Source organism: Pseudochaenichthys georgianus, unplaced genomic scaffold (assembly GCF_902827115.2).
Source record: "Pseudochaenichthys georgianus unplaced genomic scaffold, fPseGeo1.2 scaffold_438_arrow_ctg1, whole genome shotgun sequence".
Classification (NCBI taxonomy): Eukaryota; Metazoa; Chordata; class Actinopteri; order Perciformes; family Channichthyidae; genus Pseudochaenichthys; species Pseudochaenichthys georgianus.
This window is the reverse complement of record NW_027263003.1, coordinates 5,840-21,329: the sequence shown is the minus strand read 5'-3', so window position 1 is coordinate 21,329 and position 15,490 is coordinate 5,840. Positions and strand designations below refer to the sequence as shown.

At 44.2% G+C, this 15,490-nt stretch overlaps 1 protein-coding gene across 2 annotated transcripts; it reads left to right on the top strand.

Moving 5' to 3' along the window:
• Window positions 1–630: 630 nt before the first annotated feature.
• On the top strand, window positions 631–11,013 carry znf16l (zinc finger protein 16 like). Of its 2 annotated transcripts, XM_034078505.2 has the most exons (3): window positions 631–1,922; window positions 2,920–3,165; window positions 8,222–11,013. In XM_034078505.2, the coding sequence occupies exons 1-3, from the start codon at window positions 1,187–1,189 to the stop codon at window positions 8,926–8,928; spliced, it is 1,689 nt and encodes a 562-aa protein (XP_033934396.1). In that variant the 5' UTR covers window positions 631–1,186; the 3' UTR covers window positions 8,929–11,013. The 2 variants fall into 2 exon arrangements, with proteins under 2 accessions (XP_033934396.1, XP_033934397.1); XM_034078506.2 differs by lacking the exon at window positions 2,920–3,165 and having other exon boundaries at window positions 632–1,922.
• Window positions 11,014–15,490: the final 4,477 nt, after the last annotated feature.

Below are 15,490 nucleotides of genomic sequence, written 5' to 3'. Positions count from 1 at the left end.
ATGCTATATATATTGGTTGTTTCCATTAATAATGAGAACAACATTTGAAGTTGTCGGGTTGTGAAAAGACTCTTTAGAAGGTGTGAGGAATGCGACGGCCATACCTTCACTTTCTTTGGAGCTCACAGATTTTTCTGGAAGGATTGCAGATCATTTTTAGATCATAATCCATCTTTATGCCATTTACCAACATGTACAACTGGTGGTAAGAGTCCCTTCATTAACGGCATATTAACATTTCTAACTGCAAAGGTGTTGGTTTATTAGGTAAGTCTATAAGTGTATTATCCTGAAAGTCGGCTGTCACAGGCACAGACCGGAGAGAGTTTCTCTCCTGCTAACTGGACTTATAACGTCACTGCACATTTTACATGTATATGTCATTTAATATGCCATTTTGCACAATAAATGTAAATAATATCCCACTTTTATATTGCGTTAGCTGTAATTTAGCCCTTCAATAGTGTTTTATTTGTCAGATAGTTTACATATTTTTTCTTTATGGTCAACTTTTATACTTTTACTCTTTTAGTTTTGTTGTATCTTCTACTTTGAGATGTTTATGTTGTATAATTGTTGAATGTTTACTCTTTATTTCTAATTATGTGCAATACTTGTTTTACATGCACCTGCAACGAAAATATTTCTCAATTTGGGAATAATAAAGTATATCTTGTCTTTATCTCATCTTAAAGGATAAATAGGATATGTTCCACGCAGCCCAGAGGTAATATCATTTAAAACATGGACAAATAATGTTCAAACCATTAGCGAAACAATGTAGTTACAATGTAACAATCCTTACTATTGACTTATATGCAGAAAGTAGTAAGATAATAGCTGTAACAGTTGGTTTTCTACTGTGCTCTAGAGGGCGCTACTTCTGAACATGGACCTAAACTCTGCGGAATTGAGCCATTACTGCAACTCTGTTGTGTTTGTATGTCAAGTCAAATACTGTTAAAAATGCCACATCCGTTCAAAGCTTTCAAAACAAAAGTATAGTGAGTCTTTTGACATGATAGTGATTTTGTTTGGAAAGGAGATACCTGTGACATCCGGCGCTACTCGTGTGACTTTGATACACCCAACTACTGTCTTTCAGCACCATCCAAACATTAGCTTGTTGAGTAGCTCTTAGCTATCCAAACTCTTCATAAAATAGAGCTCCTGGCCAAGGAAACCTATGAGTCGTAAAAGGAACCACAGTTTCGCTGAAACGAGCCTGTCTCCCGAGCTGCACGGAGCCTTCATGGAGCCTCCCGGGTCCGCGAGCCGAGCCGACGCAGATTTCTTGGAGCTGGAGCCCGACGAGGAGCTGCTGTGCTCGGTCAGCGACATCACCGAACACCTTGGCAGAAACATCACCGTGGTGCTGGAGACCGCGCTGTCCGAGATCCGCAAGATGGTCAGCATCAGGATACGAGTGCTAAAAATGGAGCTGCGGGAGAAAAGTGAAGAAATCCAAGTGTTAAAGGCCAGACTAGATACAGTCGATAGGGATGGTAGGGACACTTTCCCCGGTCCAGCCACCATGGAGTCTGCAGAGGCTGGCTTCAAGAAGCATGACTGCAGCAACAAACACAGCGGTGCCGACCCCAGGAGAGCCAAAGCCCTCCTGCCCGGGGTGAAGAAGGAGAATATCGATGCTATCTGCGACTATCTCATGAAAGACAAGAACTCGAGGGGGTGTGCCGACATGGACGGAGACCAGAGCAGCCAAGCCAGCAGCGACAGGGAGGCTCGCCAAGATCCGACCCCGCACTCCCTCCACCTGTGGCCGGACAGCGGCATGGCTGGCTCCGGGCCCGGGGACCCAGAGTCCGCCGCGGACGACCTGTTCAGTATGCTCCCCTCTGGCAGCAAACGGATGTATGACTACGAATGGATTGCACCGATGGAATACTCTGAAGACATAAAAGGTAAACACACAGGTGTGCGTGGAGGCATCGAGCCGTTACCACACACCTGAGGGATGCTACTACTGAGGATATGCAGTAGAACTAAGGAAGATCATTTCAGCCAGCAAGCTGAAAGGAATCCAAATCTGAGCAAAATACCAGTGACCCTATCGAATATATAATGGTGGATTACAGATACAGATACCTGTCTGCAATGCTGAAACTATACTTAAAATTCAATCATGAGTATGAATACATTTCGAAGAAGGGTTGGTCTATATTCATAAACACTATTTATGAAGCAATGTACTTTAGTCAACCATGAGATATTTAGTTATACCGTTTAGATGTTTGTGCTCCCACGGTACAGATACAGCTCATGACCGAAACCGAATATTATTATTAATATAATTTGACAAACTAACTTTAAAAATAACCTCATTATATTTGTGTGTGTCTTTGTATGCAGAACATATACCAAAGCAAATTCCTCGTATGTGTAAACCTACTTGGTAATAAAACCCATTCGGATTCCCGGCATCTGTTTTTGCACACCTAGAGATGTGGACACTCAGCAAAGATCGATGTTTTAATAATCCGTAGCTATGACCTAAACTGATCGTTATGGTTCACACAACATGGTTTATTTTTTCTTCAATTTGTTTGTAGTTCATTACATATACAAATATATGTACTGTAGCGAACAGTCACTTTGAGACTTTGCTCCTCACTCAAGTAGAAAAGTCTGTACTGAAGTTATAATTACGATGTTGAAAAGAAACACACAATAACTTAAAGAGGAACATGTCAGAGCCAGCTCGCCCTCTCCCGGCCAACAACAGGTGGACTGAATATCCATAAACCACGCCAATGTGACAATGTGAAGTTCTTTTAAATACAAATGTGACCAATCTAAAATAATAACAATGGAAATAATTAACTCTGGCTATTTGAGCATTTTGGCTCCTTGCCGTCCCTGTTTTCTGAGATCAAGTTAAACGTGATGTTGATTTCCCAGACATGAAGGGACCCGAGTGCGAGAACCCCCCGACCGGTGAGACAGAGGATGAAGAGGAGGAGGAGGAGGAGGAGGAGGAGGAGGAGGAGGAGCAAGACGAGTCGTCGAGGAGAGAGGCAGGGGGGCTGGAGCAGGCCCCGACCCCCCTGTCACACGTCCCGACCTCAGAGTTCTCCATGGGGCCCCAGAGCTCCCCAGGGGAGGGAGGGAGTCCCCTGGAGGGCCACACCGACGGGCCCGTGGCAGGTGGGTAAGGGAAAGGAAGGGTCACTGGACTGCATTTAAATACTTTAAAACCTAAATGAAATTCACAGGTTCAGTTGTATCCCGCTCCTCAAACCTCCACCCCCCTCAGTGTCTCACTCTTCCATCTGTTTCAGGGGAACAAAGATCTGGAATGACTTTCTATCATAACAAAACACTGTCCCTCGCTGCATGCTTTGAAATCATTTAGAGAGCAACTTGCAGGTTAGAGACACCAGTGTGTAGGAACGTGATGAATACACCAGATGTCCCCAAAAGATACAGACATATACACTACAGTGACATCTGGCGTCGTTTTAGTAAGACATGTTCACTTCCACGTAAAAAAGCCTCCGCACGTGACCTCCCGCGTGTGACGTAACACGCGGGAGAGCGGCCGGTCTAACGTATGAATAAACATGGATCACAATGCTAGTTTTGACACAGAAGAGGTTGAACATATATATTCGAATGCATATGATTGTAATGATGAGCCTGCTAGGCGTCCAAGAGACCAGGAGCAGCCAAGGATTAGAAGAAGTAACGGCCATCGGAGAGAAAGGGAGCTGTGGTGTGAGGAGAGCCAGTGGAGGACAGGGCAGCTGTCGTGGTGAGTGACCGGCGTTAGCTACAGTTGATGTTAGCTAACGTCACATCACAACAAGAAGTTAGCTATCATATATCAGGCTATAACTAAAGTAGCGTTGATAATATAGTAACGTTACTGGCAGGACTGTTGATACTGATCCATAACAGGAACTAATGCGCAAGTATCAGCCGTATCTCGCGTTACCGAATGCAACTCCACGCTACGTCTAACGGCCCGTCCACACAGCAGCGTTAAAAGCTCTTCCAACGCCTCTGCCCATTCACTTTGAATGGGGTGACGTCACTTTGCCTCGCTTTTCGCCAAACTGCATTGTGGGGAGCCAAGCGAAGATTTCCAGGATTTCCAGGATTCAAAAGTTGAGCAATGTTGAGCTTTTGAAGCTGAGGTGGAAGCGTCAGCCATCACACCGCGTGCCAGCTGGGAGAGCCAGACCGCAGTTCATTTCCTATACTCCTAACAAAATGGAGGAGAAATGAGTCATTGCGGTAGCAAATCACCCGGTTCTTTATGACCAGTCCCTATTTACTTACCGGGATACAGACCGGAGGAGCGAGGCATGGAGGGAGGGGGCAGAGACAGGGGGTGGAACTGGTAGGTTTTGGCCTGTTAGGGAGTTTGTATCCAGTGTACTTCGTGTTAACATTGCTCTTGCTTTGTATGTCGGGGGAGATTCATGTGATTGGTTGTTGGTCGCGTTGCTCGCAAAAAATCCCCAAGCTTCAGACACGCCCAGCTCCAACATTTTTTTAACGCAGCTGTGTGGACGTACCGTTACGATGCTGTGTACCGGAGGGGCGAGAGAGAGAGAGAGGAGCGAAGGGGGGTTCGCGCCTCTCTCTCTCTGATACGGCTGATACTTGCGCATTAGCTTCTGTTATGGATCAGTACCAACAGTAGTGTTGTCACGATGCCAACATTTTGGTTTCGATTCCAAGTCAAGAATTGCGATTCCGATTCTTTTTCGATACTTTTCTTAAAAAAAGGGAAACAGTCTTAAATGTAATTATTGTGCTTTAATTCACACCAGAACCAGAACACACACTTTTAAACAATGAGAACAATAAACAAAATAAATGACAAGAATTCGTATTAAATAAAATTAAGCATCATCTCAAACAACTTTTTTGTTACATAAAATATAATTCTTTTTATATTTTATTAACATGTACAGTAATATAAATAATTATTGACTAAATGTACATTGCAGATGTTAGCCATTGGTAAGTTAGCTAAAAGATAGCCATATTAGACTGTTATCATTGCCATTAATTGCCTCATCAAACTACGAAAACGTTCGTTTGTCACAAAATAAATTACACTTGTTTGACTTAGATGTGAGGGCATGGGCTTGAGCGTGATGTAATTATGTTATTTATCACATTCGCTAACCTGTCAATCAATCAATCAATCAATCAATCAATCAATGTTTATTTATAGCCCAATATCACAAATGTTACATTTATCTCAGTGGTCTTCACAGTGTGTACAGAATATCAGTATGACAATACGACACCCTCTGTCCTCAGACCCTCTGTCCTCAGACCCTCTGTCCTTAGACCCTCTGTCCTCAGACCCTCTGTCCTTAGACCCTCTGTACTCAGACCCTCTGTCCTTAGACCCTCTGTCCTTAGACCCTCACATCGTACAAGGAAACACTTCCGGAGAAAACCCAGTTTAAAGGGAACATGGGAGAAACCTCAGGGAGAGCAGCAGAGGAGGGATCCCTCTCCCAGGACGGACAGACTGCAATAGATGCCGTGTGGAAATTGAAAAGATAATACATTTGCAACATAGGTAGTCCAAATGTTTGGAAACACTGTCCTGTCCGTCCTTAAATTCTTTAAACAGCTCTGGATGCCGGTCGGCGGGTGCTTAGCCAGTCTGATGTGTTGGCTCCCTTGGTTTGCAGGGATCTAACACATGTCTCACAGACGGGCCTCGTGGTGTCCGGAGGCTTGCCCTCACTGTCAGAGATATCGCTAAAATACTTCCACATTTCGCTTCTGGCGTCTTTTCTGTCAACAAGCCGAGGCGCAGCGGCAGTTGCACTCCCACTTGCAGCCATGCTTCTCGCTTTCTCACATGCTCTGGCAGCTAGCGCGTGGCCGCGTGCACGAGAGAGGGGAGGCACTTAGCGCGTGCACGAGAGAGGGGAGGCACTTAGCGCGTGCACGAGAGAGGGGAGGCACTTAGCGCGTGCACGAGAGAGGGGAGGGACTTAGAGCGTGCATGAGAGAGGGGAGGGACTTAGAGCGTGCTTGAGAGAGGGGAGGGACTTAGAGCGTGCTTGAGAGGAGCGGGACTGCAGGCACGGCTGCAGTGCAGGGAGTGGAAGCAGAGCGCTGAACACACACGGCTCTTATTAAAACGGCGCTTTCTCACCGGAGTACTTTTCCCCGTCATTCTTAAAGTACCGATACTAAAGAAACGTTTTTAACGGCAGGGTATCGCGGTACCTTTCAAGTATCGATACACCGTGCAACACTAATCAACAGTGATGTGATGTGACTGACGTTAGCTAACATTAACTGAAGCCATTTAGTGTGTGAAAGATGGGTAAGAGAGTTGCGTATACATTTCTATCCACCTTGGGACCCGTTATTGTTTCCGTTTAGTGCCGTATTCGGTCGTCCTCGTGTGGCCGAACGGTCTATATGACACTAAACAGTAACGCAAACGACCGAATTCGTCCTCGTGTGGCCGCAGCCTCAGTTAAATGGCAGCTCAAATTTTAATATCCAGTGAAGAAATGTTACCCTGTGGATTTAACATAAAAAGACATGATGGTGCTGCTGAAAATATGTAAGTGATAATGTGCAACGACGCAGTGCTTGAATTGAGCCGGTACTCACCGGTACGCAGTACCGGCACTTTTTACCCATGTGGTACCGGCACTTCTTACTGAGGAACCGGCACCTTGATAGATAGATAGATAGATAGATAGATAGATATTTGCGAGTTTCATATGAACCCAGGGCCGGCCCGTTGCACTGGCGTTATAGATGTTCTCCTAGGGCGCCAGATCTGTGGAGGCGCTGCGCTGGCAGCTCTGGGAGGGAAAACAAATGTTTTGACCGTTGGTGCTCATCCTAATTTCCGGCCTTGATGTAACAACATTCATAATTAAGTAAATGTAACACCCTTTTCACCCCGGTTACGCGTTTCATTTGCCCCCCTGTACGATGGGCGCTGTAAGTGATGAAAATGGGGGATGTTGGCTTATCTGGCGCCCGCAGCTCACAGCCAGAGTGGGAGTGAGCTAGGGAGAAAGGGAGGGTGCACTGGAACCGGCGCTGTTGTTATTAGCATCTGGTGCTAGCTGCTCTAACGGAAGAAGAAGATGTTTCTCCAATGATGTGGAGGGAGAGTCCTCTCCAGTCAGACTGAGAGGCTGATAACTTCAGCTCAGTGAGGTAAAGGACTCTGAGGGTTCAGATAGTTCACTTCAGTCTAAGATATCTCAGTGGGTCAAAAAATAATTCTGTGTTATAAAGTTAACCCTAACCCTAAAGAAGGAAGTAGGCCAACATCATCAGCTAGCATGTCTGACAGAGAGGAGAACAGTCAGGAGGGCAGTGATGACAGCTTGTAGGATTACTGCTCGTGCTAATGTTGTCTTGTGTTCACCTCAGTGTGTGTTCTGTGTTCACCTCAGTGTGTGTTCTGTGTTCACCTCAGTGTGTGTTCTGTGTTCACCTCAGTGTGTGTTCTGTGTTCACCTCAGTGTGTGTTCTGTGTTCACCTCAGTGTGTTCAGTGCCGTGTGTCTGGCAAATAAAGACCCCCTCAAAAGGTACGGTTTATTTCATTTTAAGGATGAGCACCAGCAACCTCTCCAGGTGCTCCTTTGAGAACCAGGGCAACAAAGTGATGTGCACCCTGGTTATAGGATATACTATGACTTGTGTTTGGGCCGTATCAATACATTGACTTGAGACAGTTGCTGATTTAGAGGACTGGCACCTTTTTTATTCCAATTCAAGCACTGGCAACGAGGCGGTCATTATTGAAAAAAGAACACCTGACAGGGTGGTTACGGAGCACGATGCGTATTGCTTCCGCTATGAAAAAAAGTACTCCGCGTCTGGAACTGTGACAACAACAACGTAACTTAAAATGATTGCAACAGATCAAATGTGTCTAACTGTCCGATCAGTTCACAGTTTCTGAGCCAACACGTCCTAAACAAAGCCAGAGCCAATACTGTGCTCCTGTTAGTGTTTACTTCCTGTCTGTCTTCTTCTGTTGATTTGTCTGATGTCCAACGCTCCGTCCTTTTGTCTCTTTCCTTCTCTCCCTTAATCCTCCTTAACAACGGTTATTATTTTGCATAGCAGCGGTGTATTATCGAGTATTGACCAACCAGAATTTAGTATTTTAATAATAGTTAGTTCAGAGTTTAAGGTGTTTCAATATTTGATGTAATACAATTATTTGTTTGTGTTTTCAGGCCAGCAGTTCCCCGGCCACACCTTCATCTGCTCTCTGTGTGGAACCTTCTGCCCGGATGCTTTGTTTCTGGAGGAACACGTCAAACTGATACACGCAGACGCCTCCGGTGCTCAGGCTCTCCAGGCTCTGCAGTCCACCTGCTCCGCAGCACCCGACATGGGGGAGGGCGGCGACGACTCTAGGGGGGGCGGAGAGGGGCAGAATGAGGACGGAGAGGGAGAGGGAGAGGGGGCCGACGCTGGGCCGGGAGGGGGCCCCGTGAAGAAGGAGATCAAAATCGACGGCGGGTACGAGTGCGGGGACTGTGGGCGCCACTTCAACTACCTGGGCAACCTGCGGCAGCACCAGAGGATCCACACCGGGGAGAAGCCCTTCATGTGTCCCGAGTGCGGGGAGAGGTTCAGACACGCGGCGCGCTTAAAGAGCCACAGACTGGTGCACAGTGGGGCCCAGAGCCCCTTCCCCTGCCCCCAGTGCGGGAAGGGGTTCTCCGTGCTGTCCGGACTGAAGAGGCACCAGAGGGTCCACACCGGGGAGAGCCCCTACGCCTGCCCTCAGTGCGGCCGGCGCTTCAAGGAGCTGGGGAACCTGTACACCCACCAGAGGATCCACAGCGGGGCCACGCCCTACTGCTGCCAGCAGTGTGGGCGGAGCTTCAGACACCTGGGGACCTACAAGAGCCACCGCTGCACCCCCCCGCAGTGAACCTGTCCTGATGCTGAGGAACGTTTGAAAGAGAAAGGAAATGGGGATGACTCAGACGCGAGGGACACTGCTGGTGACACTGAAGGAGGCGCAGGTCAAGTGGAGAACGGGTTGGTGTCCTGAGATGACCCGCGTGTTCGGTCATCCTCGTGACATTTCACACCGAGTCAGGAATCAAGAAAAGAGCAGTTTGACGTTGGAAGCGAAGGTTTGAGGAAACAATGTCAACTCCACGGCACTCCTTATCAGCAGAGGGAGTTCCATGGAACTGTAGGCGTTCTAACTTTCAGTTTTATCAGAGGACTTGTTTTATGTAAGCATAAAGTCAGCAGGTTTATTATTGACATAAGAAACGTTTGAGAGGACAGAAACACGTCCGGTTCCATGGTGGAGACAACTCGGTGGTTCTGAGCTCAGACGTTCTTAAAGCTGCATCCGAGGCCACGAGCAGTGTTTAGCCCATCGATCTGTGTATACTTGAAATGTTACCCACGATGTCATTATCCTTAATTATCTTTTAACCATTTTCTCAAGCATATTTCAGCTGGCTTGATTTAGGTAATCCGTTTCATTAAAAGGCAGAGGGGGCACATCGGTTCAACGTTGGAATCTCTCTGTCCCAGGTTTCCATCCCGTTGTATCACACAACGCTCGTTACCATCCACTACCATTATGTGCCAACAAAGGCCAACTATTTCACCTTAGGCCCTTTTTGCTTTGTTTTGAGTTTCTTTTTGTTCAGAATGTTCAGCATTTTTACTCATGTTATCATTTGTATTTCCAACACAACCACCAAATGTGGAAGATGTAGATTTAAAGGGCTCATCAACTCTAAACTGAGGTCTTCAGGTGGTTATAAATGAATGAAAACATGATAATGAATATTATATTCAATTTCTGCTAACATATTCCCTTAAATCCCACACGCTAGGCCTCACGTTTAAAGTAAATCTTAACCCTAGGCTGAATGGATTACTTATCTCTAACACATTTCGGTCATCTGGTATTTCATGAATGGTTGCATTGTTTTACAACGAACTCAAAAGGAAAGAGACATTACATTTATGATTCAACATCATTTAAGAGCATTTCCCACTGATGCACATTGTTCGAGCACAACAGGAACCAGCATAGGAAGTAACATTTATCTTGAGAGACTTTGATTTGTGAAATGGGCTTGAATTCATCTGTGCCTTAAATGGATCTGTAGTGGGACAACAGCACCCACTTGTGGACAGACTGTGTAACTACAACAACTCGTGCTCTTTCCCCCCCATCACACTGCTTGGTGCTATGCATAGAGCAATACTTTTCTCATATCATTTATAACCAGTGTAATGTATGTCACAGACTCATATTGAGTATATTAAGTATTTTTTAAGTCTTGTATTACTGTGTGCTCTTCTTTGTTGCTTGTTTTTAATTATGCTCTGTAAGGTGTCCTTGAGAGCTTTGAAAGGCGCCCATAAATAAAATGCATTATTATTATTATTATTATATTGGTCATGTTATACATTTGCCTGTATGAAAACCAAACATTGTGTGATGACAGAAAAAAAAACCTTAAAGGTCCCATGTCATGCTTGTCCGGTTCTGACCCGTTCCCTTGTGTTATGAAGGTGTTTCTGCATGTGAACGGTCTGCAGAGTCAAACCCCTCAAAGTGCACCCTGTAGCGAGTACAACTCTAACACAGAGAAGACCTGTCTGTGCCCCAGAACGCCTCGCTGGACAGGAGCAGGAGCTCCAACAAGGCGTGTAGGACAGAGAGTGAGTACACAGACTCTACAGAGAGGCTGTGAGAAACCAATGTGAGTTTGGAACATTGAACAAAGTGAATCTATTCTAGTCGACCTCAACACTGGGACTATGATCAGTGGAGAAGACCGTGACACGGGACCTTTAAAGGGGATGAACACCTCCAGCGTCCCGTGTGTTACCCATTGATCTGATCAGAGGAATGGACTCTGCCTGTCTGTAGATGAGTTAAATGTCTTGGCACTGAAACGCTAGCACACCTGTGGAACTGAAACGCTAACCTTCGACAATCTGCCATCCAATAAACAGTTGTCTTAATGTCACCAAAGAGTGTTTACTTTGTTTTCAATAACTTTTTGGAAAACAGTAGTTGTATATTTAACCAAGAACATTTACTCAAAACTGCACTTACAGGAAATGTGATTCTTATGTTTAATTGTTCCACTTTATGCTACTCTTTATTTAATTCATACTCTACTAGTTGTCAGACAGGAATATTGTACTTTCATACTTTTTATTCAGAATAAAAAACTATATAATATATTTATGGAGGACGCTGGGTAAACATCTACTACTTTTCACAATACAAGTATTGTCTGTAGCCAACATTATTAAAAAGCTCCCTCTTCATTAGCTCCTTCATCAAAACACTATTACAATATTATTAAGTATATGATGTAAAATGTAATTACATAACTGACTCTGGCTTATGAGTCATTTTGCCTCATTTAATCACGACTGCCTCATAATAATTATATATGTTTCAAAGATCATACCGTAGAAGTGTCTTTGCATTATTTCAATACAATTATTATTTCATTATGTTCCATTCAACTCCATAAGCTCTAAAAACCTCGAGTCAGACTGTAACACTTCCTAGTTGTGACAATCATCAATTTGAAATCAAATCTGCATAAGATATAGACCATGTGCATATGACCAACACGTTCTCACTGCCAACCCGTCACACGTAGACGGGCGGTCAGGGCCCCTCTCTATGGAACGCCCTTTGCGTCACAATTCGCGCGTTTATTCGCGCGTAGTTTCGCGCGGATTAACGGGGAGGTCCGTTTATTCGCGCGAAACTACGCGCGAATAAACGGGGAGGTCCGTTTTATAAACGGGGAGGTCCGTTTAAGTTCAAAGTCTCAGTAACCAATCAGTGAAGAGCAAAACCAGACCAAAGCAATCTGTAGATGAAAAGTTCCTGACATTGTGAGGCTGGAAATTGTACGTTATTCCAGCTTCAGGGGACTATGTATTAATTTGGCTTTCAATATAATAAATATATCAATCAATCTATAACCTGCCTTCATTGTCTTTTAAAATAAAATCGCCTTACCTTATTTTACTGAAGTGAAGGGTATTTGTCTCCTTAAATCACCTTTTAAATGTACTTCTTATAACATGGCATGGTGTAACATATCAAAATGTTCAGTCTCTGGTCTTGCTAGAAATGCAATGTCACTCACCTTAGAGCACTGTCTTATGAGATACTTAGCTTAGAAATCAGATTTTTGGAAAACTTAAAAACTTGTGAAAACACAGATGTACTCATGTCATCCATTTTATTTTGGTGTTTCAGATTTGGTTTACCAACGTTTTTGGTTCACAAAAGTAGTGAAATATATGAATTACACTATAGGCCTATATAAATGTGTTGTTCAAGTCTAAAATAAAAATGTGTAAATTAGAATTTGGAGTAAAATAGTTCCATCACTCTACTTTCACCACAGAAAAGTTACATCAGGACTGATTCATGACTTCATACTCCATACTGAGGTTCATGTGATGTGTACAAATACAAATTGAGCATTACAACTTTTTTTTTTAACCAACTATTTATGTTAACATAAGAAACTAACATCTCAATATTTACAATACAGGGTTCATACTTTTTCACCAATGATTTTAAATGACTTTTCCACGACGAAAAAAATTACTCATTCATGTGGCTAGCATGCGCTGCCTCGCCCATATTCTAAATATTGAATATGTTACAACACAGTTTGCATTTAGCACGTCTTGGGTCAATGTCTTTTGATAACCACAATTGGTACTTATTCTTTAGAAGCCATACATTGTTGAAACTGCACTTCCCTGGCATCTTTATATCAAATAGTAGCTCCTATAGACTAGAGGGCGTGATTGTAAACATCTCTCACCAGCGAAATACTGCCACAGTTGCCATTTTACATTTCATTATACGATACAGTATTTATTATCATTATAGTATTACTATTTCGGCGATTAGATAACATATCAATTATATTTGATGCAACTTTAGTTATATTTCCATGACTTTTCCAAAACATTGGGAAAAATATTACATTCCATGATTTTTCCAGGTTTTTAATGACTGTACGAACCCTGACAATATCGGAACTTTCTCAACCAACTATTCATTCTAAATGTAAAGACAGGGGGAGCAGTGCCATGGTCTTTGTCTGTCTTCCAAGACAGTGGGTCTGGCTACTGTGTAGGTGATGGTGCATGTGCTGCTGGTGGCTGTGTCGGAGGGAGGGAAGTGTGCTAGGCGAGACTTCTTTGCTGGCTGGGTTGATCGTGATGGCTGTGGTGGAGGCCTTTGTACCGAGGTGTATCTTAATCTTGTGGCAGGCACAGATGGAGGTGGAGGCTGCTGTAGTGATGCTGGTCCTCTGGTGAAGGCCCTTGAGCCACGGTAGATCTTGACCTGGGTGCAGGCACAGATGGAGGTTCTTGCTGCTAGGCCCAGGCATCTGTGAAATCGGAAAGAAATATAGGACAATATTTACTACTAAGTTCATTAAAATATAAAGTTCAAGTGGAATGTTTCTCCCCTCTCTCTCTCTCCAACTATGTTTCACCCACACAATGAAAGTACACTATTACTGTAATATTTACCTATCATCAAATGGATCCTTGTTGTTGTTGCTGTATTCTCCAGGTGCTGATGCTCCACCTCCACTGCTGCTAGTGCTACAAGTCTGCTGTGCAGAGCTGCATATTGCATTCCATGACTTTTCCAGGTTTTTAATGACTGTACGAACCCTGACAATATCAGAACTTTCTCAACCAACTATTCATTATAAATGTAAAGACAGGGTCTTTGTCTGTCTTCCAAGACAGTGGGTCTGGCTGCTGTGTAGGTGGGGGTGATGGTGCATGGCAGGGCTCGAGCATAAGGACGTCCCGTCGTAGAAAAATAGTGTCGGGGAGGATACAAAAATAATTGTGGGACGAGTTAAAATAAAAATACCCTGCTAACTCTACTACAAACGGCGATGAAAATGAAACCGACTGCACGTTTTGTGTAGCACACAGTTATTAAACCTCCTTGTCAACATAAACACCATGATAAACACACACGCACAAAACATTCAGAAACCCTCGAAATACACACATGTAGCTACAGCTGGCTGTGCCCGCAAATTTGCGGGTCTAGCTATGTTCTGTTCGCGGGTTGAGTGATGTACAATGGCATCCCGTGGAGGAATTCTGAAATGTTTTACCGTTACATCACAAAAAACGCACAGCAGAACCAGACCCTGGAGCGCCGGCCTCTTTATTTACTTACTCCTCTTCATCCCCTATGGGTGATAAGGCTGAGAAGAGAACCCTCCATTGTATTCAGTCCTGAGCAATATGCTGCCTCTCCCCATGTAGGGATGGGTACCGAGCCCCGGTGTTAAATGGGCCCCGGGCCAGAATTATTAAAGACAGTGGTAACGTTAAGCTCCGACGTTATCTGACTTTTTATCGGTACTGGAGACATTTAAAAAATATAAGTCATATGTATTATTGCTACATCCCCATTATATCGCAGTTTTAGTTTCACCAACTCCGTTTCTAATATGTAATAAGACTACAACATGTGTCTATGATGTATTTTTGAGCTTTCCAATCCAGACGAGATCTCCCTCACCCGTCTGGGTGCGAGGGGGCGGGGCCGTTAGTAAAGGTCTCCTGACTGTGTTACAGACTCATCCTGGTTAGTGGTTACTCTGGGTTCTGTCTTCAGGACAGTGTTGAATTTTTTTGTTAATTGGATGAGTAATTTTCTCATTTGTGTGTTTGTTTAAATATATTTGGCCTTTGTTTATGTGATTGAATGATTTACTCAAATAAAAAGGTTGATGAATTATCATCTAATGATTTGTATGATGTTTTATTTATCTTAAAGGTCACTTTGAATGATTTTAACTCATGATAATGTAGAAAAACTAACATTTTAAATTCGGGACGGTCCACATTAATTTCGGGACGGCTTATATTGTATTTCGGGACGGTTCCGGGAGGATGGGGAAAAAAGTTAGTCGAGAGCCCTGGTGCATGGGCTGCTGGTGGCTGTGTCGGCGGGAGGGAGGGAGGTGTGCTAGGCGAGACTTCTTTGCTGGCTGGGTTGATCGTGATGGCTGTGGTGGAGGCCCTTGTACCGAGGTGTATCTTAATCTTGTGGCAGGCACAGATGGAGGCTGCTGTAGTGATGCTGGTCCTTGGTGGTGGTGGCTCTGGGGAAGGCCGTTGAGCCACGGTAGATCTTGACCTGGGTGCAGGCACAGGTGGAGGTTCTTGCTGCTAGGCCCAGGCAGCTGTGAAATCGGAAAGAAATATAGGACAATATTTACTACTAAGTTCATTAAAATATAAAGTTCAAGTGGAATGTTTCTCAAGCACAAATAACAATGCACAACTCAAAATAAAATGGGGAGCAGGGCTCGCAATTAACGATGTCCCGATGCCCATAAAAATTCCTACTGGGACACAAATCTATTTTGTCTGGGACTATTTCGGGACAGTGAAAAAAAAATTAAAAGTAAACT

Coding starts and splice junctions, on each gene's coding strand:
- znf16l (XM_034078505.2), top strand. CDS start 1,187: ATGAGTCGTAAAAGGAACCACAGTTTCGCTGAAACGAGCCTGTCTCCC. Junction 1,923..2,919: donor ATACTCTGAAGACATAAAAG/GTAAACACACAG, acceptor TTGATTTCCCAG/ACATGAAGGGACCCGAGTGC. Junction 3,166..8,221: donor CACCGACGGGCCCGTGGCAG/GTGGGTAAGGGA, acceptor TTGTGTTTTCAG/GCCAGCAGTTCCCCGGCCAC.